Genomic DNA, 27,924 nt, shown 5'->3' on the forward strand with positions numbered 1-27,924 from the left:
ATTTGAATCACGTTTACATTTAATTTTCCGCGTTACTCTTACAATTTGCTCTCTCTCTCTCTCTCTCTCTCTCTCTCTCTCTCTCTCTCTCTAACACACACACATACACACACACCGAGGACACATTTGGCTTGAATGTTGGCACATAGTAAGGGTTCCATGTCGACTATATTTGCCGTGCGGTTGCATCTTGTGAGCTGACAAAAGAAGATTCTGTGTGGGAAGACAATCCGATGTTATGTGACGTGACCCAAATAAACTCCCCCTGCTGGCAAGACGCACTTGAAAAAAATCTTACATACAAATCAAGGAAAAGTAAACAAGAAACAAAAAAGAAGGTGCCATTTACCGACGTGGGAGATTATTGAAGTTTACGGCACTTTGATGTGCCTAGTATGCGGCTACAGGAGTTGCTCTGTAATCGAGAAAGATCCCTCGAAAAATGAAATGAAAATTACGTTTGCCAATTCTTACATCTGAGAATTCATTTTCCATGTCAACCACCAGATCCATCAACGCACTGCCATATCAAGTCAACTTGCACAATCCATCTTTCAATCATCGTTCTCACCTTTACAATCATCTCCTTTCTTGCGAGAAGCGTGACTGGATTTCACGCTGTATCAAGGAACACCTCACACCAATACCTGCCACTATTACTGATCTCCTTACTCTTGATTAGTATAATGCAAACGGAGAAATGTGTGCGCACAAATTTTTGTAAATTATTCACTGTTACTCCAAATTAGATATTTGTAAATATTGTACATTGTTATTCCAGCTCAAACTTTTTCTTGTAGCAGTTTGTGTGATTTAACTACTACCATTCTATGCCAACTTATAAAAATTAATGTGTATACTCAACTGTAAAATCTTCTGGGCCACATGGGGTTAATCCCCACGGTCCGATCAAATAAAAGCAATCAATCAATCAATCAATCAATCTGGTTGATGCAAAACTGACGTATGATACATCTTGGTCTGGAGCTTAAGAACGTAGGTTCCAAAGTCGGTCCCCACCTTTTCCTAACTCATGATGATGGATGGAAGCATTATTTGTTATGCAGATGAAAATGTTGTAAGTTAAGTGTTTGTTTAGAGAAACCAACCGAAGTAATAGTCAACGCTGAGTTTACCCTGACTAATTTCAATCAAAACAGATACAAACACACTCACATACACCACGGCTCTCATTGACTGCTAAGTCAACGATGTTGCTGAGGATGCGGATTCGATCTTGAGAAAATATCATTAGCGATTTTTCGCTTGATAAGGTCGTAAATATAGGACCTTGGTTGAGGAATCAGCCCTTTGGAGTTCAGGAACTCCGAATAGCGGTGCGGCGTCGGAAGCGAAAATCACATTCACAGGAAGGCGCAGCCCAGCGAGCATGGGAAGATTCACTATAAAGACGCAGGTTCCTGAACCCTTAAAACACCGTATATAACTAAGCGTAGGTAAACTGAAAAACATCGAAGTAGTAGGAATGCTCAGCCTCGGATCCCCACCGAAGTAATGTCACACCACGATCCCGATGGGGACCCAATAAAGTGCGAGTAAGGAGGTGAAAAAAACACAGCGGAGTTAAAAAGCAAGGTGCAGCACATCTTGCTTCTACTACTACTACTACTACTACTACTACTACTTTTTTCAGTATGAAAGTAGTTCCTTTTTGTATATCAACGGCAGTTTGAGGAGAACAATGAAAAATATGTTAGTTTTCTTAACTTATATTTCTGTTATTTCTCGACAGTTATTTCACAACAACAGTTTCGTTATGTTTATTTATTATTATTGTGGAGGAAAAGATAACGTGATAACACAAATCAATACGAACTCATGGTAGCGTGATACATTTTAATAAACAATGTATTACATTTTTAACAGCCATATTCAATGACAGAGTCGATTAAATGAGTAAATATCGCGCGCGCGCCATACGTTCCCAATTACTCGCCATTAAAATTATGCTCGCTCATGCATGCCAATCAATAATTCATCGTACTGTCTGTACTCTGAGTGTATGAATATTACTCGCTCTCACACTCGGAGTTATATTATTCGAAATAATTTTGCAGCTACGGTACTATTAGAATTTGCATAGACCGAAATTTGCATTTTCAATTAAAAGTCTGCGTATGTATATCTATTAACAAAATGATTCGTGCACTTCTCACTTAAAAAAAAAATTACGTGCTGCCTTTCACACTACACAGTTTTGAAGCTGCAAAAAAAGATTCGAATTGTAGTAATCGAGTCTTCCTTTGTAATCATAATCCTACAAAATGTATAACTACAACAAGTAATTTTTTTGTTTGAAAAATGCTTTGTAAAATCCTTTTATTCACTTTCGAGTCCACATCACTTAATACAAAATTAATCAAGACTAAAGAGACTCGATCGTTGAACCGAGAGTAATTACTCACCTGGGAAGTAGGTGAGTCTCACTTGTTCCTGTTCACGCCTTGCCAAGTGTCAAATTCATCCGCCGCCGTCGTCGTCGTCGTGGCACGACGTCCAGAGGACAGGTGCGTCTCTCTTGCCTCGACACTGGCACGAATCTATATATAAACGTCTTTACACTCGCTCGCTAGCTTGAGAAGATGACAAGATTTACCGAAAATGCATCACGGGAACACTTTGGCTCTTGCATGTACGGAAATGCAAGCTAATTAGATTTTGTGTCGCGCTATACTTTTTTCCTTAAGTGACTCATTCTATGCCTGTCAAGTTTTTTCATCCATGCAAAAATATTGATGTTCATCACCAACTCCTGCTATTTTTCGAATATGAGTGTTTCTGACTAACTTTTAAAATTGCACGTACTGATGTGTAAGTCAGGTAATTTACCATGCACAGTTCTGAAATTTTATCAGGGTCTTTAAGAAGACTTGAGAGATCTACACTTTTATTTTTGAGCGTTTTGGTGGCCCGTCCTTTTTGTATCGCACGTTTGAAAATCGATTTTACTCTTGAGTCAAAAAACGTACTGCGAATAAAATAAATTTTCGATAGCTTCTTAAAAAATGGACTATTAACCAAATGATCTGAAATTATCATGTTACCTTCCTTTATTCACATACTTTAGAAAAATTTGTGACCTGAACTTGATCCTCCTAAATTGGAAATTTCCCAGAATGTTTTCCGCGCGTACTGGATTATTTGAACTTTTAGCTTTTTTTATACATTTTCATTTTTTACAATGGACTATTGTTTTTTTTTATATCTGTATACATGTTTAAAAAGGGCTGGAAAAGACGAACAAAATGAGCCCAACCAGAACTCTGTCCCTTATTTAATAAGAATTGTACGCTGGATTGAACATTCGATAATCCTGCGTTAATCACTTAAAAATTTTTGAAAAAAATTTTTTTTTCATGAAATTTTTTTCTACTATGAATAAATTAATTAATTTATAAAAAAAATTTTTTTCATGGGAAATTTATAAACAATTTTTATAAACAATTTTTTTTTTTCATGAAAAATTTTTATAAATATATTTTTTTTCATGAAAAATTTTTTTCTTATCATGAATAAATAAATTATTCAACAAATAATTTTTTTTCACACACTTTCTTTTTTTATTTAAAAAATTTTGCTATATCATCAAGGGCAAGGCCGTAAAAAAAAAATTTTACATTTAATTCATTTATAATGACTACGCAATTCGCCTACGTAGATAATTATGTGCGGGATGATATAAGTAATGTCACATGAAAACACATGAAAGAAAAAGGGGTTTTTTCGCTTCAAAAAGTGCATAAGGAAACTTGAAAAAATCCAAAGAAATTTAAGGTCATGTTTTTCAATGCATAAAACAGAGAAAAAAATTTTCGAGTTTGATATTGGCTCGTATCGCCGTATATAAATTTTCCAAATTTTTAATTATTTTATCTGAAGGCCTGAAGCCCTCGAAAAATCTGAAGAAATTCAAGGTGCTTAGTTTTGTTGATATGTACTATTATGAATTTTTTCAGATTTTTTAATTACTTCAGGGCTTCAGAATGAATATAAATAAAGAATGGACGTTTATAGGGGTGGAGGGGGTAGGAGGGGGGGATGGGGAGTAAAATTTTGGCTTTAGGATTTTTTTACCATGTACTATAACATATCAAAAGCGCATCTAGATCGGTGTCATTCGAAAATTTGAAGAAGTTTTATTTTGACCCACATTTAAATCGGGTTTCCCAAATGGACTATGTAGGAAAATAAAGCCCAAAGTTATTTTTGGGATTCTTTGTTGATAATATTCAAGAAAAATTCATTCCGGATACTGTGCCGCTAAATTTTTCATCAAAAATTTTTTTAGGCGTTATTTTAAAAGTTAGTCAGAATCACTCATATAATAATTTAGACAGTGTCACTTTTATTGAATAAATCTTATTGAAAAGGTTTGAGTAAATATAAAAAGAAAGAGAAATAGAAAGAGAGAGAGAGAGAGAGAGAGAGAAATTGAGAAAATAGGGTGTCAAACGTAGCAACAGCATAGAAGTTATGTGTAGGATTATTGATAGGAACTATCTGTCTTGCACGAAGTATATAGATTACATAAAAAAGTCGCTACTCAATTTGCTTCGTCTCTCTTTTTTCTCGGGAGTTTCCTCCTGTCCTTTATATACAACATGTCAAAAAGGATGCTTCGATCGCCGTAGTATACTCTAGGCTGTGATATACAGTCGGCTCTCGCGTGGCTCCATTGTTTCATTTGCGCGTTTTGCTCATGTGACTATAAAATAGGCGTAAATGAAGCGCGCACAGAGTTCATTGCCACACGCAAAAACTAGCTGTGTGTAGTTGCTTCAAGTTCATAAAAAACAACCCGAGCATATAATCAATGCGTAAATTGTCGCTGCGTTGAGAAAACGGAAGTGCTGGCGGAAAGTTTTAGTTAGCTGCACGCACTCGTTAAACTGCAAAGCGCGCGATCAAGCTACCCTTCGCGTCTCCATTATGTATGGAGGCGGTTGTATCGATGAATGATGCCTGGCCGTCTATCAACTAGTAACTATATGTGCGCTCATACTTTATTCAAAGCAACCCTCAAATGTATCGACGTACTTCTGCCCGATATGCCTGTGCCCTTGTGCGCTAGCAGTAGCAGCAGCAGCAGCTATTTCCAATCTACATGGAGCAAGCTCGCTAGACTTTTTAAGATTGAAATACTCCTCGAGTCAAGAGATGATCTCGTATTTGTTATTGGATAATACTTGCCTAGTGCATCGACGTTAGATACGAGCGTACATATTTTTAAAAGTTATGGATTGCATCGATTTTTTCCTTTACAGCTTACTGAAATCAATTTTTATATTGCGCGGGATCTACAAGGGTCGTTAAAGTCTTGTGCTTTGCGCATTTTTATTTATTAGTTTTATCATGATTGGAGCACCTTGACCTTTCATAAACAATTTTTTCATTTCTTTAATTTTTATTACAAATAAACGTTCAGAAAAAAATATTTGATAATGCAACGCGCTCGAAAGCCCTCGAATAGCAGAGTTTTTAATACTTTTCCATGCTAATATGCAAACTCAAAGAAATGAACAAAGCCCGCCCGCAATGCTAAATATTAGTCATACGTTGATGAGCTCGCATAGGGAATGGGCCAATTTTTTTTATTCTCTTCTGTACGTAAGCTCGCACACTCATACGATGCGAAGGACACAGGTGCATTTCAACAAAATTTAGATGGCAAATCAAAACTATTAAATTTTTATGTGTTCAAATATTCCACTCTCGTTAAGACATTCGAATATTCTCAGTGACTTTACGTTGAAAACATGTAAACTATAAAATAAGATCAAGATGGAAACTGAAAGGTGCGAGGCTGATGAACAATTGCCAATCTGGTAAAAGCACTTTATTTTGTGTTCTTATCGAGTTTTCTTCTAATTTCTAAATGTTAGCATTCCCTTAGTCAAGAATTTTTCTCATCCAAGATAAGGAAGTTCTTGGTTTAATTTTTAGTATTTATGGTAATCAAATTTTTGGTAAATAAACATAACTAATGAGAGAATTTTTTGAAAATGGCATAAAAATTAGATAATAAAAGGCTTGTCCTCAAACAGAAGTGTCGACTTTTTTTATTAGCTGGTGGAGTCGTTCAATAGACTTATCATTTTAGTTTCAATGATCATGAAAAGTTTAGCATTTACATAATTCCATTAGCTCACAACAGCTTACGTGTACTTTAGTTTGCTTTTTCATATACTTCTTATTCTTATTCAAATTCTTATGCAGTTTTTAAGCTGTTCCCGCACATAATTCACACGCGTGCTTGGAAAATTCAGCAAGAAATAAGTCGTTCAACTAGAAAACAACCCTTGATCGCGGACAAGTCATGTACTCCGTGTTTTTTGTATACATGCATCCATACATTGCTAAACAAACTTGACATTCGTCGCATATCACTATGCTACGGATGGAGGATGTATGAAAACGACTAACATCGAAGTAGCAGAAATGCTTAACTAATCCCGGCCTCACCGACGCAACGCTTAGCGGCAGTTACCGGTGAGTGTCCGAAAGGGGTGGAGTAGGAAAAAAAACTTGACATTTAGATGAAATGTTAATTTCAAAATCGATCATTATTCCTTCATAAATTATTCATTTTCAAGTAAAGTTCGCAGACGAAAAAAATTGCTTGTGTGACTGTAATGCAGTTTAGACAGTTACTTTAGCAGTATAATGCAGCTGGGTATGACACTTTAATCTTAGTCAAAAGGCCAAGAAGCGAGAAGAATACACACATGCATATAGTAATTCACTGGGAATGGAATATAGTTTACAAATATGTAAATGAAATTGTCCTGCGATGTTTGCTTTAAAAACTCATTTTTGAGACCATAATAGAGCTTTCTCGTGGAAAAAGCAAAATCTATATGTTGTATTTGCTTAGTATAAATGTTACTTTCAACTGTAACAATGTATTAAAAGCAAAAAAGTATGCATGTGAGCAATCAAACTCGTTACATTGTTTATCACTATAATATTAAAGCGGAAGCTTTATATAAACGTATAAAAGCTTAAAAAATTGATGACCCAGGAGGGAAATTTTTCAGCCCTATGCAATACTTTTTTGCTCAACTTTAAGTGCAGAAAACTGGAGGCAGCAGTATCGTAAAAAAGTTGCGTACAGCACGCATAAAGAGGTATTAATGCATTGTACAAGCATGGCCAGCTCTAGTCCGCGTTTGTTGTGCATATACGAATTATAAAAACTGTTTTATTCATACTATTCGCTGAAGGCATGCCCCCATAAGCTCGTTCGTGCTTCTAGTGTTATCGCCGTATTTGTTCTCGCTTTGATACGTATATATTTATGCATAAACGAGCCGAGAACGTAAAGCGTGTAACTGTGCCCACGAGATCGTGTGTGCGCTGCACATGCACGCTAGAACGAATAAACCTTACGGATTTTGAACGTGATAATCGACTAGCTCTATTACCTGTGAAATTGGACGGGCGTATGCCACATGTGTGAATATGTATGCTGGGTCGCGTACGCTTACGACCCAGCATTCATATAAGTTTTATTCGTCCATCTCGTAACTCTTGTATTCATATATCATCTGTGACGGCAACGAGTAATCCTGCTCGACAAATTTCACTCAGCCATGGTAACTATTCGCAAAATTCGAGCTACGCTGCCAGTGATACAAGTTAATAAACATGATATTCAGTCGTAATTATTTTTAATGATTTATATATTTTTCATAAGATTTATTCTTCCACCCTTTGAATCGGGTAATCTGCCGTATGTTATGTCTGAGTAAAGGAATAAGTGTGTATTTTTTATTTCGTGCTCTGCTAATTTATTGCCAGATGCAAAAATATGGAGTATTTTTCAACTTTTTAGGAAAATAGACTTATTTAATCTCCAGTGTGCAAATGAAATGAAGGCTCGAAGAAGAATCTAATGAATTTATCGGATTTGTGAGTTCTTGAGAGGAACATATCTGCTTTTATGTGCTAAATTTCTGCGGTTCAACGAGCAAAAGCCTTGAAAATTCGACATAAAAAGTTGAACCTTGCGTACCTACAAGTGCAGCTCAAGTAAAGTAATTAAAGTCCGGTGCGATCAAATTTCATCAAAATTAAGCTCGTATACCTACACCAGCCTAGAGTAATTTACGCATCGTAGACGTATTAAATCGTGTACGCGTGCGTGAAACATGATGATCCGATAATGTTTAATTCGATTCCGTAATTTCTAGTTTTCCCCGCAATCTTATCAACTTAATCGTTCGCGAACGAGAACGGAAAAAATCTAATGGCAAATATTCTGCCAAATAGAAGTAGTGGAGCGTCAGAATAGAGCGGTCGAAATCAAGTAAAATCCATTTATAATTGGATGCACGCGTCGCGTTGACAATCAGGGAGGGAGTATCGTTTTCCAATCTAGCGAGTACAGCTGGGCTCGTTATGCGATCGAATTTCGATTGATAGCTTCCACCTATATCTTTCTCGCCTTCCGTTTCTCAGTGGCGCTATGCGATATCGTGCAGGCTGCTGCGACACGTGAATTTTGCGCACGCTCTGCAGGATGAACGACGCAACGTCACACATGCACCCCCACGTGCCTCCATGCGTGGAATAGGCTGTGTAACTCTCGTCGATTAATTGGCCGTTGCATCGAGACAGCCCTACGAAGTTAAATTTTTTTTGTTCCCAACTTTACCATTTGTTTCTTTTTTCATATACGATAGTTTGCGCTTGTAGGCAACTAAGTGGACTCATCAACCTGACAAATAACAGCTTCAAGTTTTACGCGAAGAGAAATGTCGGAATAATTTGGGATATAGTTTCAAGTTACTGTTTTGATGTAGTTGACCAGTGGGCGAGAGTTGTTTGTTCAATCTCTCTTTTCAAGCAATGAAGCAAAAATTTTTAATAAAAAAAGTAGTTAGTTTCGCTGTTTGTTTGTATACTGAGGAGGGAGCTGTATGGACAAAAACGAAACAATATACGAGTGCAGTGGTCTTTGTGATTCCGTTATGTTTTACACATGAAAATATCGAATTATTTAATAGAGCTATATAAAACATTTTTAATATAATTATTAAAAAAGTAAAGCACGAGCATATTTTGATTAAAGAGCTAGTCTGAAGTTTGAATCTTATTCTTTCCATGTTCGTGTAACAAGTATTCTTCACATGGCCATTTCAAGTTTTTGTAAAATTAACTTTGTAAGAAAGTCGGGTTTCAGAACCGATGCTTCTCGGAGCACCCGTGAGAGGGTGAAAAAGAACCATCGCGTATACAAGTCAATGCTGAACAAAAATAACACGTATAAATTGTTATGTCTGTCACGCGCAGCACATTCTATATATCATTCGCGTTATAATACTCAAAGTACACGGCAAGGAGGGCAGAGAATCCCTTTGAAGCGTTGGATATACATATTTATTTTTTCAGTCAACCCACGCGACCCATACATTCGTGCACACATGCTCGGAATCCCTGTGGTCTGCGGTATGAAAAAAGAGCGAGCTCTTTCGAATAGGATTGATTCGCGTGCTCATATAGTGGAGAAAATCGATTGCCACCAAAAAAGGTTGGCATGTGCATAATGTAATTTTGCGCAGTGGTTTTTACCCTCATCGGTCAAGCTGCTGCGCATATAAGCTGATTGGTAAATGAAAAATAGCGATTGGCTGCCGCACATGCGACGTAACAAAAAGTCTGACGCTTTGAGTAAACTACCAATACAGCCAGTATATATCGCGGCTCATATATGCATAGATGTAGCCCGTGTTTAGTGCTCCGAACGCAAATGCGAAACGATCCTTCGGATTGATTATGTGTAGCTGCCTGACAGTTATACTTGGCTAGCTCATTATAAGCTACATCAAAAGCAGGAAGCTATGAGAGAGATATCGTCAATGAGGATATTTCATACCCAAGAGTCGTGTACTAGCGCATGGCTTATTCTCATCACGTGGGCCGCGCGCACGTATGGTTGTCTATACTGTATATGCGAAAGCTTTCCCCTCGACATCAACAACGTAGGATAACGCTCGCGGGCTCAACTGTGCCTCCAATGCCAGCTTGATCGATACATTTATACATATGTACCGACTAACCAATTCTACCTAGGCTTTTGCTCTACTGCTTTAGTAGCTCGTTAAACAATTCAGCGATTTGATTTTTTCCAAGCTTCCTTCTATTATAAATAAGCCGCGCGTGCCCAACTTCTTCTACGATGCTTTTCGTTTTTTGGGTAGTGTAGTATTTTTGCTCTTCTGGATTTCACAAGCTGTTATCTTTGAGGAGGCCCCTGTAGACTTGCTTGTTAGCAGTCTATACTTTTTCTTGATTTCAAACTGAGCAGACCAGACTATATTAGTCGAAGACGTGAACTCTGTTTGTTTGCTATGCTTTTCCACCAAGCCTTTGATTTATTTATTGTGCTTTTTATCATTTTTATTATTAAATTTGTCTTTATTAATTGTTTAATTACGAAAACTTGCTTGAAAAAGTCACCTGTATAATAAATCGATAGCCCTACCAATGTTACGACTAGACTTCGGAAACTGCTCATCAATTAATTCGATCAGACGTCTCTTTCATATTATGGGCATATATCGGAGGTACTAAAGGGGCTACTCGGTGCTATACTCTAATATTAAAAACTCTCTAAACTTCCTTCATTTTCTCGCAAGATGTTTGTAAAGTTGAGAAACTTTTTTCAAAGAGAAAGGAGAGACGCTAGAAATAATTTTTAGTGCTTTAAGACACATACATTCAAAAAAAAAAACTTTTCTTTGTTAAATGTTGTTTAAGAAAAACATAATAAAATAACTACTAAAAACTGATGATAATATGTTGAATAATCAAGTATATTTCAATTTTTCTGAGAAACTTAATAAAAATGTGATTTTGCGACGTTTTTGCAAATTTCCATTCTGAATCGGCTCTTCAATTTACGTAAAACTGATTTTAAAATACGAAAAAAGTTTGACTGAAAAAACTTATTTAAACGTTGGATGTATTTGTACTCTGATAACTTTTCCAATTGTCATCTTATACTTCAGCGAGAAACATGTTTTCGATTATTATCATGCATGAGTATATATATAGGCATAGTTATATCATGGGTACATTTTCTCGCTGACAGTTTTCTCTGACATGAAGAAATTTGACGTCGGGCTAAAATAATCCGCTTAGCCTGGTTTATTGCGTATGTTCACGGCAATAAGTACTCTACACGTTTTAAGAGAAATTGAAACAACATGTATCGGTGACGGCAGCATCATTTACTAAATTGCTTTTCGAACCATTCAATGTGAGCATAAAATACTTGCCATTTGCAACCGACCATCTGCAAAATCGCGTACGCTTCAAATTTATCGACAAAAATTCATTCCATCACTGGGATTTATGTTTCGAGTTTCAAATCGAAATTCCGAACATTAAATAATTGCAAAAGAAGAAAAAGAGAAAAGTACAAATGGCTGAAGTTGAAAATTCGAAAGAAATAAACCAGCAGCAGCGATGGAATACAAGGCTATTATCGGTTCGTCAATCTGCATCGAATGAGTTGTCGACGATTGCGGTACGAAGCCGCCGCATTGGTGTGTATACACGTATAGAAGTAGTTGCGGAGACTTTGTCTCGGCTGCGTGTGTATATATACAAGCATGAAAATACCGCGTGCTTTGTCGGTTGAACACCGCAAGCTTCCCGAATAGACCAAGCTTCCCGCCGTCCGAGCAAAGGGGCTTGGCCTTTCAGAAGGTGTAAGGAGAATACTCGAACCGACATCGGAGCTTCAACTGGGGTTTGCTTGAACATACTTTACTTTTGCGATGAGCAACAACAGCGTCCGCACTGAATTTTTCCCTGGAGAACCGCTATTTACTTTTTACAAGACATATCTGCATTCATAAATAGATATAAGAAAGCTTTGTCGTGACTTTTAAGTAACTCAAACTTTAAAACTAACGAAAAATAAAGATTATTAACATTTTTTTGTTTCAAACAATATTAATATGCGCATTGTCAAAATTACATGTCTATCCAGATACTTTTTTTTGCGTACAGTTTGTGTATAGGCGTGTAAAGTTTTGGCGTGTAGATTTTGGATGGCAGTTATTAGTTATCTCTTGTAGCTTATTTGCTAGAATAATCGACTAATCGAATCTTTGCAGATTTCTGATAAATGCAAACGCAAAGTACAATAATAGTATGAGTATTTTGAGCTCAGTTTAAAAACATGCAATAATCAATACGGTACCTGTTGAGTTTATGATCGTTCTTTGGTGAAAAATAAAGCACAAAGGAGTGAATTTGTTTCTTGTAGAAATTTTTTAATTCAGCAAGCCACTTTCCAGTACCCCAAATTTCAGCAGCTTATGGTTATTCAATAACACATACTCACTTTTTGAGCGCACATTCACCAAATAACACTCAAGTCAACACAGAAACAGAAGCAAATTAAAAAAAAAGATAGTAACCTTTACTTTACAACACTCTTAAACATGTGATATGTATGGTGTGAGCACATGAAATGTAATCACAAATATATAAAAATCAAACATCATTAAGCATAATGTTTGTTTAAAAAGGTTTAATATATATTTATTACAAGAATGAACCGGTTATAGAATTTGAAGCATTAAACTCCAAGCTAGAGTTACGCAGCGCGTCTGTTTTCTTGAGACCCGGCGCATCGACTGATGTACCGAGCGAAAAGCTGTAGGCGCGCGCGTCATCTCTAGCTCTCGCCTCTCGCACATATCACAGCATCCACACGCAGTGCGCAAGCTCTTCTGGCCGACGCGCCAACGGGCAAAATTTTGCACCCTTCGGTCGTTTTACCTACGTATGTGTACGTCCTGCAAGAGGTACTATGACCGGCTATACATACTTATTTATTATTCAGAGCACAGCTGTTGTTCGCCTCTTTTTGAACTTGCCACTTAGACAACTGGACGCTTGTATTTTCTCAGAGATAATCTTTCTTTGTGTTTTTCTAGGTATCTTTAAGGTGTAAACGAAATAAGAGTAAGCTTCACTTTGAAATATTCATGTTTGGATTCCAGTATTTTGTAAATTCTGTCCTCCTTTTGTTTTACGAGTTAATCAAATAAATTATTCTGCAAGGTTTTCTGTATTTTTTGCACTAAAAATGTATATCTCTTATAAATATATGTACAGGTAAAGATTGTAATTGAATTAACTTAAGTAATAAACAATTTTGTTCAAAAAAATTATTACATTTAGTCCACAGCAATCAGGGTTACCACAAGTTAAAACGAAATATTTTATAATTCTTTTTTTTTTGCCAATCTGACGGTAGATTATAAAAGTGCGGAAACTTTACGTTATATTTTTAATTCGATATATGAATAATTTAAAAAACAAAACATGGGTGAAATGTAGGGATTTTTAGAACGTTTTGATTAAAAAACCATTAATTACAAAAGCTACATAATAAAATATTGAAAATCTTTGAATGTTTATATCCTTGAAATTCAAAACGTGTTGTCTTTAGGAGCAAAACAATATACGTACCGTAAAGCTGAAATTTTCATCTTTAAGAAGCCGGGTGACTGATACGATCGATGAAAAAATGAAATTTATTTTTTTTACAACAATTAGCTAGAATTATTTTTTAAATTTTGTTTTGATTCGATAAAAATTGTTTTTAGTATTCGTACAGAGACAAGTTAATGCCATTAAAAGATTTAATATAAAAAATTGAAAAATTATCGAAATTGTCATTATTACAAAGTGAAAAAATGTTGAACGGTATTTTCTCTTATTAAAAATAATTCAATTTTAATGATTTTTATATCCAACTGAGATTAAAATTGGTCACGTAGAATTTTTTTTATCTATAAATATCTATAACGCTTTTTGTATCGTTACAATATCAATTATAAAAAAATTAGAAATCATAGTTACTGATACAGTATCAAAAATATTTCAACAAGTAGATTAACCCAGTTTTTATTATAAAAACATTATTTATATTCAATTATAAGTAAGCTTTAAGCTTATTTACTTACGTGCTGGTAAGAGCCGAGTAAATAACATTTTTACAATTTACTACCGTGGTAGTCCACATCATGATATTCAGATCCATAATATTGGTCATCTTTACTTTGTTTTCAAGTTCCCATGCAGGTAAGTGGATTTCTAACAATTTTTGAACATGATACTTACATTTATAATTTTATATTTCAAAAAATCGATACGACACAGTATTGGAAAAACAAGCTGTCATGAATGGGACAGCAGGTCGCGAAGGTCAATTTCCATATCAAGTATCTCTACAAATAATAACTCCAAATAGTGGAATTCATTTTTGTGGAGGATCTATTATAAATAAACGCTATATATTGACTGCTGCTCATTGTATATATGTGGATTATGAACCAAAGGAAGATTCAACTACATCAAGTTCAGATGTTGAAAGTTCTGATTTCGAGTATTCATACACTGAGACTTCGAATAAAGAAAGCTTGGACAATTTGAATGCCGAAATTTCAGATAACGAAGCTTCTGACTTTAAGCTCTTCTATTCTGAATATGCAGACTATAAAAAATATGATCTGCAGAAGTCGTCTTCTGAAAGTCCCAGTGAATCTGAATATGATAATTGGGACTATGAAGAAAATTACAGTTCTATGAGGTACGATAACAAGTCATTAGTAAATTTTCTTGATAATTACTGATTGTTTTCAATATTAGGTTTCTAAGTCCAGAATTTATACAAGTTGTTGCTGGTATTACCAAATTAGATGATAAAAATGCTGCAATTTATAAAGTAGAAGAAATTATTAAACATGAATACTACGGAGATAATGTAAGAAAATGATTTCACCTTAAAAAAAAGATTTTCTATACCTTCCTATAGCATTTTCTGAAAAAATAACAAAATTTCGTTCTCACGGAGATACAGCTGTTTTCAGGAGTTAAATATTTTCATCTTAGCATTTTGTTGGTTTTTTCATATTTTTCAAAAATCTTGGCTGGTGTCGTAATATATGAGCAAACCTATCGGCGACGCAACCTCGGGAGAGGTGATCGGACCCACAACTTGTTAATTTTTTATAGTTTATTTAAAAGTCTGTAGATAATGCTAACCATCTATACTGAGTGAGATGTACACTATCTTGTTTTTTGGGTAATATTGCATGGGTTGTTCGTTCCCTTAATCAGGTTACTATAAAAGAACTATACACAATTAGTTAATTTTTATATTTATTTGTTAAGGTGTGGTTGGAGCAGGCAAAAAACTAAGCTGTTTAGTTACAAGTCCATTTAAAACATGTAGTTTCGTTAAGAGGGGTATGTGGTTGTAGGCAAAATTTCTTAGCGTTGCTCTTACCTCCGTAACCAAATTACGCTGCATTTTCAAGCCACCAAAACTTTTCTTTGTTTGTCTTGTCCTTATTTTTCCTATCTTGAATTGGTATTGCTTGGTTGTACGTTAGTGGTGGATTATGGAATTGGTCCTTAAGCAAACTTTTACTACTTCTGGGTCTCATACAGTGGTATACAAGTGGTACCCCATTTATAACTTGGATCATCCCTTGTTTATCGATCAATCGGAATGATTCTGGTGAAAACCAACCCGATATTTTGCATTCCTCGATGTACATTCTTTATCACAATCAGTGTTACTTCTCATCAGTTCACATTTGTAACCCTTGGTATTTTTAAAGTAATTCCTTATCACTTTTAGTGAAGTGGCCGATTCTCAGTAAATCGGAGGTTTTGTAAAATCTCATGTTACTTATTTTTCACTAGAATTTGCGTTTCTTAGAATAAAATCTATTTAGACCACAGCATATATTTTTGAAGATCATTAAACATGTGTATTCTTTTTTTTAATTAATTAATTTTAACGGAGATATCCTATCCTATAAAAGTGGTGAGGTTTTTAGTGTAAGCAGTTCATAAGCGCTGTCGTAGTAGCTTGCAATTGTTTATTGGCGCGCAAATACGAGCAGAGGTGAACAGCCGACCCATTCCGTATTTTTACAGTTTATAACATAATCTTCATTTATTTTATTTTCCTTTTCCAAATATTGAAAAATGGTAAAATGGGATAAGAACGAAGAAAGTGCGCGCAGCGCACTGAAAGTTGGGCTAGTAATAATACTTAAAAGAAAGAGTTATGTCACAATCATAGTATTATCGTTGTTTTATAGTATGTAGTATATAGTATATAGTTATAGTATAATCGTTGTTTCAAACATCGTATCTCTGTTAATACTTAACTAGACGTTTAAAACGCGCTTCTCTTGCGTCAATTTTTTTATTTTTATTTCAAGGTTAGTTTAAGATTAAGAAATGGTTCAGAAAAAGTAAGTTTCAATTGCGCTTCGTGTTTTGAGTCTGTTGACAGTTGGCATCACAGGCACTCGTATCGAGTCGGCTCGCGTCGGGCATCGTCGTCAGTGTCAGCCAATCAGAGGTCGTTTTACGCGGCTTCACTTTTCGGCCGTTCTCTTTTTTATAAGTAAAAATAAAAAAAAAAAAAAAAAAAAAANTTTCAAAGTTTCAAAAAAAAAAAAAAAAAAAAAAAAAAAATAAGTAAAAAACGTAAAGAGAATCGATTAATTGAAAAACAAACAAAAAATACAATTTTCAGATATTTACATTGCAGACCTAGTAAATTTTTTGTGAGAAATGTGAGTTGGACATCTAAAATGTCCAGGCCTCTACAAATTGCTCTGGACTAACACTTGAGATACATTTTTTTAATTTTATATTCCATCATAGCATCATTCATTAAGGGCAATCTATGAATCCGATCATGTGCCCGTAATTGCAGCCTTAACCATGGTCCCAAAAAATATTTATTTATGTAACAAGTGCTCTAAAGGCGTTTTTGGGCACGAGTGTGCGGAAAAAGACACGAGTGCCGGCTATGCCGGCACGAGTGGGTGTTTTTTCCGCACACTGTGCGCAAAAAGCTGGGCACGTGTTGCATACAAAATTTTATGCAATAGTATGACGAAAATGTCTTTTTTCGCACATTTTTTAGTGCGCAAAAAGCGTTTTTGGACACTTGTGTGCGGTAAAATGCCCCATTTTGTACACGGGTGTGCGATAAAACGCCTCATTTAAATGAATGTATTTTTCGCCTACTATTGCATAAAATTTTGTATGCAACACGTACCGAGCTTTTTGCACACAGTGTGCGGAAAAAACACCCACTCATGCCGGCATAGCCGGCACTCGTGTCTTTTTCCGCACACTCGTGCCCGAAAACGCCTTTTGGGCACTTGTTACATAAATAACTATTATGCAATAGTAAGCGAAAAATACTTTCATTTAAATGAGTCATTTTACCGCACACCCGTGTCCAAAGTGAGGCATTTTACCGTATATAAGTGTCCAAAACGCTTTTAGCGCACTAAAAAATGTCTTTTTTTGCACATTGCAAAGTGCCCAGCTTTTTGCGCACTTATTACATAAATAATTATTATCTGAGCGCTGTACTTTAAACGTTACGCTTTGAATATTATATAAGTGCATTGCATTTTTGAAAAATATAAAACACCAATAAACAAAAAGGAAAAAAATTCAACACACAAATGTACAAAAATTCTGAAAAATCGAAATAAAAAAACGCATCATTTCATGTCAAGTTTTCTATCTAGTGCTATGTCGCTCGACATTATTAGGCGAAATCGCAGTTTTGAATTCGCAATGAAATACCCCAAATGCTTCTTCTAAAAATATGTGATATACTTTTTAAATGTGCTTTTTCCTTAGCTTTCCAATAATGAAGTATAATTCTCTAATTCACCGCAAAATCTTGATATAAACTTTCAAACTCTATTTTACAATTTTTTTTTAAAGTTTAGATCAATGGAAAAAAAGTTTCCCATCGATACGGTCATTTTCCAGAAGATTTTCTCGAGATATTATTAAAAAATCATGAGGAGTTTGGACCAATGAGCACCCTTCACTGTCATATTGTATTATTAACTTCTATGGTTTCACTTTTTCACAAGTTTGGTTGTCTTTTTGGATTTTCTTATACAAAAATAATTCGTACTTGAATGACGAAGACGTGTCTTTAAAGTGTATGGATGTGTGGACGATCATGCCCCATATTTATCAAGTATTATCTAGCGAAAAAAACGATTGTCTGAAAAATAACTATATTGATGGTAAATGTTTATATCTTTCGATTTAAATTATTATTTAAAAAAAAATTTTAAATATAATTTTTAGAATACTCTAGTTTAAAAGTTTTCGTCTAGTTTCTCGGGGGAAAATGGAAAATTTTTGAAAATTCAACCTCATCATAGGTAAGCTGATGAAAAAACACATCGAAAACGTATGTCACATATTTCTTCTGGGAGCATTTGGGGGCTTTTCCGCTTGGCGTAGCGCTTGTAGATTTGCCAAATAATGACTAAAAAATTATAATTTTATAGTTATTCCTACCGTATATGGCTGATATCGCATTACTCAGAGTTGCAAAGGATATGGAATTCAATGATAAAGTACAACCAGTTAAATTAGCTTCTTCAGAAAATTCAGAAGATCTTCTCGCAGTAGGTGCTTCTGTAATACTCACTGGTTGGGGCTATACGGAACAATGCATGGTATGTTTTTATTGATTTTTAAATCTTTGTTTACTTTACACTAATTTATGTACAATTCTTTAGGAGGACCATGATGAAAAAACTAATAATTTACACGTTGCTAGAAGAAAAATATATGATTTTGATAAGTGTCAAAATTAGTATTTGGAGAAAAGTTTCAAAAATCATAACGAATCAGAACTTATTTTTCCCGAGTTGGAACTTTTGCCAGTGGTTGATCGTGGAATGATATGTACTGTTGGAAATCAGTATAGTTGCAAAGTTAGTATTTTTTTCATTGGCTTTTAACATTGGTTTTCAATCAATTAATCATTTTCAGGGTGATTCTGGAGGTCCTGTTGTAGACGAAAGAGGAGTTCAAGTGGGTATTGTAAGCCTTAGTATCGACGATCTTCCAGATGTCTCGACGAGTGTGTGGTTGTGGTCAGAATGGATCGCCCATGCTTCTAATATAGAGGAAATTAAGTCACCTTGAAAACTCTCAAAAGCAAAACATGGGCATAAAAAATAAATATTTCTATTTTTGTATCAAAAAGGTGGATGACTTTGGATTATTTCCATGAATTTTTAAAAGCCGTCAAACTTACATAGATGTGTTATTATAATTTTAAATTTGATAGTAATATGTATGAAACATCTGCTTTCAGAAATTAAAAAAAAAGTTCCTTCCGCTGATTAAATATATTTTTATATTAAATTTATCATTAGCATCAAAAATATTTGCATTGATTCTTTTTTGCCTACTTCGGTCGTTTTTTTCTAATTATAATTTCGTAACTTTCTGAAAATTGATTGATATTAAATTAAAGGCAAAGTTTAATTTAGGTAGAACAATTTTAACCTGAAACAGTGAAATTTGCGAAATGATTGTCTTGATATTGGTCTAGCACAGTCAAAAGAAAAGAGTAACGAATTCGTTGAGTGTTTAAAAGTACTGCGAGTGACCCATAAAAACTGGTGGAATAGGGCCCTCCAGCCACACCCTATTCCTCTAGTTCTTATGTAAACTAACATTGAATACATAAAGGCACTGCAGTGTCGTATAATCCTCAATAGTAACATTTCTACGTTTAACGTAATAATCGATTTTTATGTATATTAATTATTTTGAAGTGTCTAATCAAAGAAAAATTAGAGTACGAAAATGATAGACTTAATGAACGAATTTTCCCCTAGTTAAGCTCCAATTCGAATTTGAACCAGAAATTTAATTAAGAATGAATAAATCCCAATCTCGTAAATTCATTTGTATTTTCCGAATTTTAAAATATTAATAGAATTTGCGTTCATATGTTCAACTGAATTTTATCGGCAATGACAGTTAATTATTTGCATTTTTTAAACATTCAGTCTAATGTAACAAACGAAATAATTGCTGAATGATTATTTATTACCTTTTATTGCGAATCACTTCCGTTTTATATATTTTCGTATTTACGAGGAAAGATATTAAGTGCTTATTTAACCGTAGGTCACGAAGTTTAATGAATTGAATGTATTATTGATTATATCATACAAAAACGTGTATTATAAAGTATATATAAAGTATCGAGTTTCATTTCGAGTTATAGTTTGATTTCTGCTTGAACACGTGTAAGTGCACATCACAATGTTCAATAAAGTATGTTTCATTTTTTTTATTGCCATCGCTTTGGCCTGCGTAAGTATCATAATCTTTCAATCCATAACTATACTTCTTGCTTGTATTATAAAATTTATTCATTTGTTTATTTTGTGCAGGCTAATCCAATTGAATCTGAAACAGATCAATCAAATGAGCCAATTAAGGGTGAAAACTTCATTGTACAGGCGGTAATCAACTATTTATATAAAATTTATAATGTCAAGTACGACATAGAAAATATCAAATCTTAAATTCCAGATTTTGCACGCTATTGAAGAACAATTTCAAGGACTGATGGAGGGAATAAATAAACTCGTTAGCTAATAATTTAAACTTTCATTCATAGTGTATTAGGCATTTGATAACTAATTTAATAAATCACTTTTTGATTGTAGTTTAGTGTTCTTAAAAAACAACAACTTTTTCTTCCTTTTTTTCTATTCGACAATATATCTCAATGATTCTCTGCAGGTAATCTCCTCTAACTTTAATAAATTATTGTTAATCTAAGGCACAAAGCTTAAAAGATGAGCTAATAAATCAACAATTTCACAACGCCCTGTCGATTACGGCACTCAATAAGGCATCTGTGTTCTTGTACAAGCAATAAAGGAGCAAGCTGCCATAAAGTACATACAACTCACTAACCTTATGTATATTCGAGTTCTGCAAATAATTACGCCGTTTAAATATCTGGCAGTATTGAAGATCGGTAATATGTAATTGTAACGCAAAGAATAAAGAGTGATAATTAAGGGTTAAAGAGATAGCTAAACCAAAGTAAAAATACGAATTTTCAAATAATTTTTCCGAGATTTCTTTTGTATATTTTTCTATAAATCTATGTCAATATCTTTATTTTATTGTTCATGTAGATATTTAAATAAATTTACTGGAAATAGCAGGAAACCTACAGGAAAATTTTAATTTTTATCTTGGCATCGGTATTTCATTGATCCAAATAATCTACTTACCATCTTCTCACAGAACTCAATGCAGACAAAATAGTTTGACTGCACACTAACTGTTTTCAATCGAAAACCAACAAATTTTAAAAGACTCAAAATAATTAAAAAAAGAAAAAATTGAAATGAACAACAAATGGCTTCAGTGCTGTATTACTTGCTATCAAAAATCTTTGTTTGTTTAACATGTTACATATTATAAATCAATTTTTATAAAAACAAATATATATATATATATATATAAATATATATATTATATGTATATAATAAACTGCTTTTATAGCAGTTTAATAGACTCGTTTACTTATTTGAAGTTAAATAATAAACGTTTCGGTAGTTCGGTGTAAGAATTTATTATACATATGAGTCGCTTTTACAATGCATTAGTAAAAAAGTACGGTTGAAAATGGAATTGTACCCTGGGACTTGAGAAGTAAAAAAAGGCACGAAAAGAGAATATTCGCTCCACGTTTTCTTGATGGCAATGCTGTCTTAACGTATGTATGAAAACTATTGGTAAACAAGCTATTCTCAAAGAACACGCATCCGCTGTGACTGGCAGGTTACGTAATACAATTCTGCTAGAGAACTTTTGTTTGTCTTTGAAAAAAAATATATACATATATAACATCACAGAAACCTGCCCAAACAGTTGAGTTGTTTTGATTTTCTTCTTTCTTTTTATTTTATTACTTCCAAAAGCTAGATTTCATTCATAGCAAAGTTGTTGCATCGATTTGAACATTTATTATCGATAAACTTCAACGAATGAATCCAAAACAGAGTGTTTTAATTAGTTATTAAAGCATAAATGTAATAACTGGAACAGAAAAACAAGGTGATCCCTTAGTAAGTTTACACTGTCTAGTTTTGCGGCTTGGCTGTTCAGCCACTTATTATTGAATTAACCGTGTCAACTAGCATGGAATATGCATCTCGGCAATAGAAAGAGCGAGTCGTATGTACAGAGATTACAATATTGCCAGGAGATGCTTTTGCACGACAAATGTGTGCACGTCGTTGCAAGTCTCTTGTGCCAATTACAGTAGAATTTCGAATGGAGTACTGTTCAGAGTAAAGGAGAATAGATAGATACCCGGCGTATAGCGAGAGATAGAGAGAGGCAGAGAGCAGTTATACGCTATATTGTAAGCTTGAGGAGCTTGCGAGCTTGCAAGCGTGTCCCAGAAGAGGTGAGTTTGCGTGCGAAATAATGAGAGATGCATGAGCGACGCGTGACGACCTGCGGGGTTGATAGATCTCTCTGTATATACAACGACTAATACAACTGAGACCCGCACATAGAGCTTGTATGTGTAGCTAAGCTATGAGTGAGAACTACTAAACGGGTCCGATAGGTACTCGTTTCCCCTTTTTTATGATAAACAATTTGGAATACATTACTAATTACGCGTAAATCGTGCACCTTGTCTGTATCAGTATATTTGAACAGCTGACATAAATTATAATGCTCACTCTATAACTCATATTTTACAATTTTAGTTAATAATAATAATTCTCTGGAAAAGTAGAAATCAAACCTAATTTCAATATCTATGAATTGAATCAAGATTCAGAAAAAGAATTACCCAACTTAAAATTTTAATTTTTAATAATATAGTTCAGAATATAAGCAATCACAGTCATCGGTACATTTTTAATAGGCGAGCGGGAGGTTGCCAAAAAGTCGCTTAGAAAAGGGACATACCGACCACGGAGAGGGGAGTGGGTAAACGACATGATTCCTTACGTATTTTTCGTCGCTGAATCCGAATATGAAATTTATTTTACTCTAAAATGACAGCGTCATGGAGAAAAACGCGATTTTCATGAAAATCGCGGTATAATGAATTTCTCATTTTTTCGAGTTCAACTCGCTGTAACTTTTTTTGTAGTAAATATTTTTTGATGAAATTTTAACAGCATATTCTAGCACTCAAAAGGAAGAAAATAGCGTCAAGCAGGTGTCGAAAAGTTTATTAGAACCGAAGATATGATTTTTTGAACATAAAAAACGCGAATTCATGAATTCTTAACTTCGGATTAAAAAGTTGAGTGACGAAATTTCGAAATTCAAAATATAAACTTCACAGCACTAAAATATATAGTATAAGGAAGTTTTTGGTAAAATTTGAGATCAAAATATCAATTAGGGAAGAAATGGCAAGAGTTTCAATATTAGCGCACCGAGCGCGCGCTCGCCGCGCGTGCAGCGCAGCAGCCGCCTCGCCGGCTAGCGTTGCGCGTTGGCCCGTGTAATGGTGCATACAGTTTAATAATTAATATATGAAATCCATTTAATTGTTTTTATTGAACATATGGTCAAATCTCAAAATAAAATTCCGTTTCGTTAACAAAAAAAGGTGAAATTTTTTTTTGCGTGCCCAGTGGCCCGGACCCCCGCAAATTCTTCATAGGACCTCCAGGAGTGAAAAAAAACGCGTGAACATGAAATTTGTAAATAGTTAGTTTTTTTTGGGTCACTTTTGTGTTTTAGATGCCGAAAAGCCATCTTTTCACGCAAATACGACTTATTGCTCGATTTCCAAGTCGTTGAAAAAGTATAAAAAATCATCTAAAAATTTTAACTGACCACTGTATTCGATAGGAAATTTCCTCAGCTTTCCGATGGTACTATTTGATTTTCCGAAATATCCAAATTTCACCACGAAAATCGCCATCAAACATTGAGGGCTAAATATGTCGAAAAATGTAGTACGGAAAAAGTGCTTTCTATGGCTTATTTTTGATTTTTCCTTGGGAAAATGAAATTAATCGGAAAATCCAACTGCACCATGAGAAAGCTGAGGAAATTTCCTATCGAATACAGTGGTCAGTTAAAATTTTTAGATGATTTTTTATACTTTTTCAACGACTTGGAAATCGAGCAATAAGTCGTATTTGCGTGAAAAGATGGCTTTTCGGCATCTAAAACACAAAAGTGACCCAAAAAAAACTAACTATTTACAAATTTCATGTTCACGCGTTTTTTTTCACTCCTGGAGGTCCTATGAAGAATTTGCGGGGGTCCGGGCCACTGGGCACGCAAAAAAAAATTTCACCTTTTTTTGTTAACGAAACGGAATTTTATTTTGAGATTTGACCATATGTTCAATAAAAACAATTAAATGGATTTCATATATTAATTATTAAACTGTATGCACCATTACACGGGCCAACGCGCAACGCTAGCCGGCGAGGCGGCTGCTGCGCTGCACGCGCGGCGAGCGCGCGCTCGGTGCGCTAATATTGAAACTCTTGCCATTTCTTCCCTAATTGATATTTTGATCTCAAATTTTACCAAAAACTTCCTTATACTATATATTTTAGTGCTGTGAAGTTTATATTTTGAATTTCGAAATTTCGTCACTCAACTTTTTAATCCGAAGTTAAGAATTCATGAATTCGCGTTTTTTATGTTCAAAAAATCATATCTTCGGTTCTAATAAACTTTTCGACACCTGCTTGACGCTATTTTCTTCCTTTTGAGTGCTAGAATATGCTGTTAAAATTTCATCAAAAAATATTTACTACAAAAAAAGTTACAGCGAGTTGAACTCGAAAAAATGAGAAATTCATTATACCGCGATTTTCATGAAAATCGCGTTTTTCTCCATGACGCTGTCATTTTAGAGTAAAATAAATTTCATATTCGGATTCAGCGACGAAAAATACGTAAGGAATCATGTCGTTTACCCACTCCCCTCTCCGTGGTCGGTCAACCCTGTTTTTTGGGTAACCTCCCGCTCGCCTATAAAGAAAATATAAATCTGCAGCTGATAAAAAAGTCTCTCTATTCCATTTTCTGATCTTTGTATTATTCACTTTTGATAAGGCAGAGGGACGATGGGTACAGTAGATTTCAATCGTTTTGCTTTTTGATTGCGCTAGTGTATTGGCGCTGCGGGTCTGCGTACGCAAGTGCAGTTGCGGAGTGCGGACTGCGGGCTGTGGCCGAGGTAATATAACCTCGACAATTACACTCGGTGTAAATTGAAAACATTTTCAATCTTTGACATTTTTCATCATTTGATAAAAATGTCTAAAAGAAAGTTGGACGAATATTTAGAGACTAAAGAAGAGCCTAGTTTTAAACATTCTTTGGATTCTGATGAAGAAGACGAAGAAGAAAAAGAAGAATATCATAATGTAATGTCGGAAAAAGACATTGAAGGTGATAATTGACATACAAATAACTGTTTGAGTTGTCATTTCAGAATACTTAACTAATAAGTAAAACTTCATTGTTCATCAGTGTTGAACTATAATTCATTTTTACATAGGAGAGGAAGATGGACCATCAACGTTAGATACTAACCATGGCTTTACAGCTTTTAACATGAAAGAAGAGTTGGAGGAGGGTCATTTTGATAAAGAAGGACATTATCATTGGAAAAAAGATAAAGAAGTTCGAGACAATTGGTTAGATAACATAGACTGGGTAAAGGTAATAAAATCAAATATTAATTTTTTTACTTCATTTTCATTGATTAATCAACTTAAAATTTATTTAGGTTAAAGATAAAGTAAAGGAAGGTGAAAACAATGAAAAAAATGATGCAGACAATGATAGTGATAACGATCCAGATTTTATGTTTGATCCCACTTCACTTTACACACAGATCTTGGATTATTTAAAACCTGGTGAAACAGTATCAAAAGCTTTATGTAGATTAGGTAAAATGAAAGTTTATATTTTTATTCTTATTTTATGAAAAAAAAAATAATAAATATATTATCATTTCAATAGGAAAAGGTAAACAAAAGTTAACTACAGCTCAACGATGGAAACTGAAAAAAGATCCTAATGCAGTAAAAAATGAAGATGAAAATTCTGTTGCTATTACAAAATTAACTGAATTGGCAAATGAGTTATTGACTCGTACCGGTAATATGGATATTTATCAAGAAACTCACGAAAAAATACAAAAGAAAATAACTGAAGCAAATAAAGCATCTACAAAAATTGAAGCAGAGTGTGATATGTTCTCAGATGAATTTGAATCAAAAGAAAAAATTAAATTAAAAGATTTAAATGATGGAGAAGGTATGTAGAATGAAAAATAATAATTAATCTATTTACAACATGAATTTTGTAAATTTAAAATACAATGAAATTTCTTTTAATGTGTCAGGATCAGCACCCAAAGGTTTGAATCAAAAAGAAGATCCATTAGTTACTGAAGTCTCTTGGGAGTTGAAATGGTCTCAAGAAAAAGAAGCTGAAGTACATGGACCTCACACTAGCGAACAAATGCATACATGGTCAAAGGAAGGATACTTTAAAAATGGAGCATGGGTTCGGAAAATTGGTCAAAATGGAGACTTTCATAGTGCAGCACGAATCGACTTTGAATTATACATTTAAAGCCAATTGAATGAGTCTTTATTGATTCATGTGAAAAATTAGGCAATGATAATGACTTGGTTTGTTATATTGCAGTCATCATATGTTTGTGTACCACCAATCAATTATTGTTTTTACAATACTGTACAAAGTTAATATTGCTATTTTTACCTATTATAATGTTAAAGCTACCCTTTCTTAATAATTTTTTTCTTTGGTGGCTTTGAAAATTTTTCCATTATTTTCAAAAGATTCAAAAACAAATTATTTTGTTTTTCTGAACTCCTTCCACCATCGCCAATTTTAGACCATTTATTGTCGCTTCCATTGTATTCTTCGTGAACTGAATGATGATTACTTGAATGATGATCCCAAGGAATAGCATATCCTGTATATAAAAATATTTATTTTATATTTTGTAGTAGTAAAAATTATAAAACATACAGCTTCATGTTTGTAAATTTAATTCAATGAATTATTATTCTCTGCACTTGAAAAAATTTTGTTCCTGACATCGATTCGTTAAGAGATAAAAAATTTATAAATAAAAAAAAATATTTTTGAATGTGAACACAAAATAATAAAATCAAGTTTTATTTTTATTCAATTAAGTTCTCGAAAGCTGTTGATTTATTTATACGTAATGAATAATAGTGAAAATGGAACATACCATGTTCAGTTGTACCATAACTATGCAAAGAATCATGAACGACGCTAGGTAAATATTCATCATGATGGTAATGATGATAGGGAGCTATGTAAGGAGCAACGGGCGGACTAAAAAAGTTTCCCTTATATATGCCTGAGAAACTGGCTGGACCAAGCAGGTACTTAATGGTGTAAATGACAACAGCAACGATGGTGGCGAACATGAGGATTATCTTGAACTTTAGTAGCACGACTGCAGCTACGCTTTTCAATCCACCAAGAACTAATTATTGGAAATAATAAAAATTTATTTAAAAAAGTAAAGTTTATAATTCATGAGAATTTGTATTTAAAATTAAAATTATATTGTAATTATATTGTAATTCTATTAAGTGAGTTTTTATAGATTTAAATTATATTGTTAATTCTTATAAGCGAGATTTCATAGATTGAAAAGTTTCATTTGACACATTAGGGATTTATTAAAAAGTAGGAATAATTCACTTGAAGAGCAACGAAATCAATTTACGGTCGACTATAGAACGAAGCCAATTGAAAACATTATATAGGTATATAATACAATCAAGTATTCGCTCACGGGTTCGTCATATAAGTGTTTCGTTTCGTATTATATGTACTGCGAGTAAATGCCGATAAACATAGCTGTCTCGATAGATGGATGCTCTTTGAACATTAGCAAAATCAATTCTCGACAGCTACGAATAAGCTTCACATGCTGAAATATGTATGGCTCACATAATA

The 27,924-nt window shown here is 34.1% G+C and overlaps 3 protein-coding genes across 6 annotated transcripts in view; 2 read left to right on the forward strand and 1 right to left on the reverse strand.

The window, feature by feature from the left end:
* The window catches only part of LOC106657396 (potassium voltage-gated channel subfamily KQT member 1), a 102,906-nt gene extending 90,254 nt beyond the window's left edge, over window positions 1–12,652 (reverse strand). For all 4 annotated transcript variants that reach the window (XM_023463644.1, XM_023463634.1, XM_023463639.1 and 1 more), the window contains exon 1: window positions 12,236–12,652. The gene's annotated coding sequence lies outside the window, so the exon portion shown is untranslated. The remainder of the gene's footprint in view (window positions 1–12,235) is intronic.
* A 1,420-nt stretch (window positions 12,653–14,072) lies between these two features.
* On the forward strand, window positions 14,073–19,053 carry LOC106657308 (mite allergen Eur m 3-like). Its single transcript, XM_014378736.1, has 5 exons — window positions 14,073–14,130; window positions 14,209–14,638; window positions 14,698–14,812; window positions 18,408–18,578; window positions 18,898–19,053. Exons 1-5 carry the CDS (start codon window positions 14,073–14,075, stop codon window positions 19,051–19,053), a joined length of 930 nt encoding a protein of 309 aa, XP_014234222.1.
* Window positions 19,054–25,089: 6,036 nt separating this feature from the next.
* On the forward strand, window positions 25,090–26,965 carry LOC106657348 (CD2 antigen cytoplasmic tail-binding protein 2 homolog). The gene is made up of 5 exons (XM_014378801.2): window positions 25,090–25,341; window positions 25,451–25,614; window positions 25,682–25,844; window positions 25,918–26,214; window positions 26,303–26,965. Exons 1-5 carry the CDS (start codon window positions 25,206–25,208, stop codon window positions 26,533–26,535), a joined length of 993 nt encoding a protein of 330 aa, XP_014234287.1. The 5' UTR covers window positions 25,090–25,205; the 3' UTR covers window positions 26,536–26,965.
* The last annotated feature ends 959 nt before the right edge of the window (window positions 26,966–27,924 follow it).

Source organism: Trichogramma pretiosum, unplaced genomic scaffold, assembly GCF_000599845.2.
Source record: "Trichogramma pretiosum strain Unisexual culture from Peru unplaced genomic scaffold, Tpre_2.0 scaffold81, whole genome shotgun sequence".
Lineage (NCBI taxonomy): Eukaryota > Metazoa > Arthropoda > Insecta > Hymenoptera > Trichogrammatidae > Trichogramma > Trichogramma pretiosum.

Excerpts from the sequence above, each read along its gene's own strand:
- LOC106657308 (XM_014378736.1), top strand. The coding sequence starts at position 14,073 with ATGATATTCAGATCCATAATATTGGTCATCTTTACTTTGTTTTCAAGT. Across the intron at positions 14,639-14,697 it reads GAAAATTACAGTTCTATGAG|GTTTCTAAGTCCAGAATTTA; the intron begins GTACGATAACAA and ends TTTCAATATTAG. Across the intron at positions 14,813-18,407 it reads ATGAATACTACGGAGATAAT|TTATTCCTACCGTATATGGC; the intron begins GTAAGAAAATGA and ends ATAATTTTATAG.
- LOC106657348 (XM_014378801.2), top strand. The coding sequence starts at position 25,206 with ATGTCTAAAAGAAAGTTGGACGAATATTTAGAGACTAAAGAAGAGCCT. Across the intron at positions 25,342-25,450 it reads GTCGGAAAAAGACATTGAAG|GAGAGGAAGATGGACCATCA; the intron begins GTGATAATTGAC and ends ATTTTTACATAG. Across the intron at positions 25,845-25,917 it reads AAAAGCTTTATGTAGATTAG|GAAAAGGTAAACAAAAGTTA; the intron begins GTAAAATGAAAG and ends TCATTTCAATAG.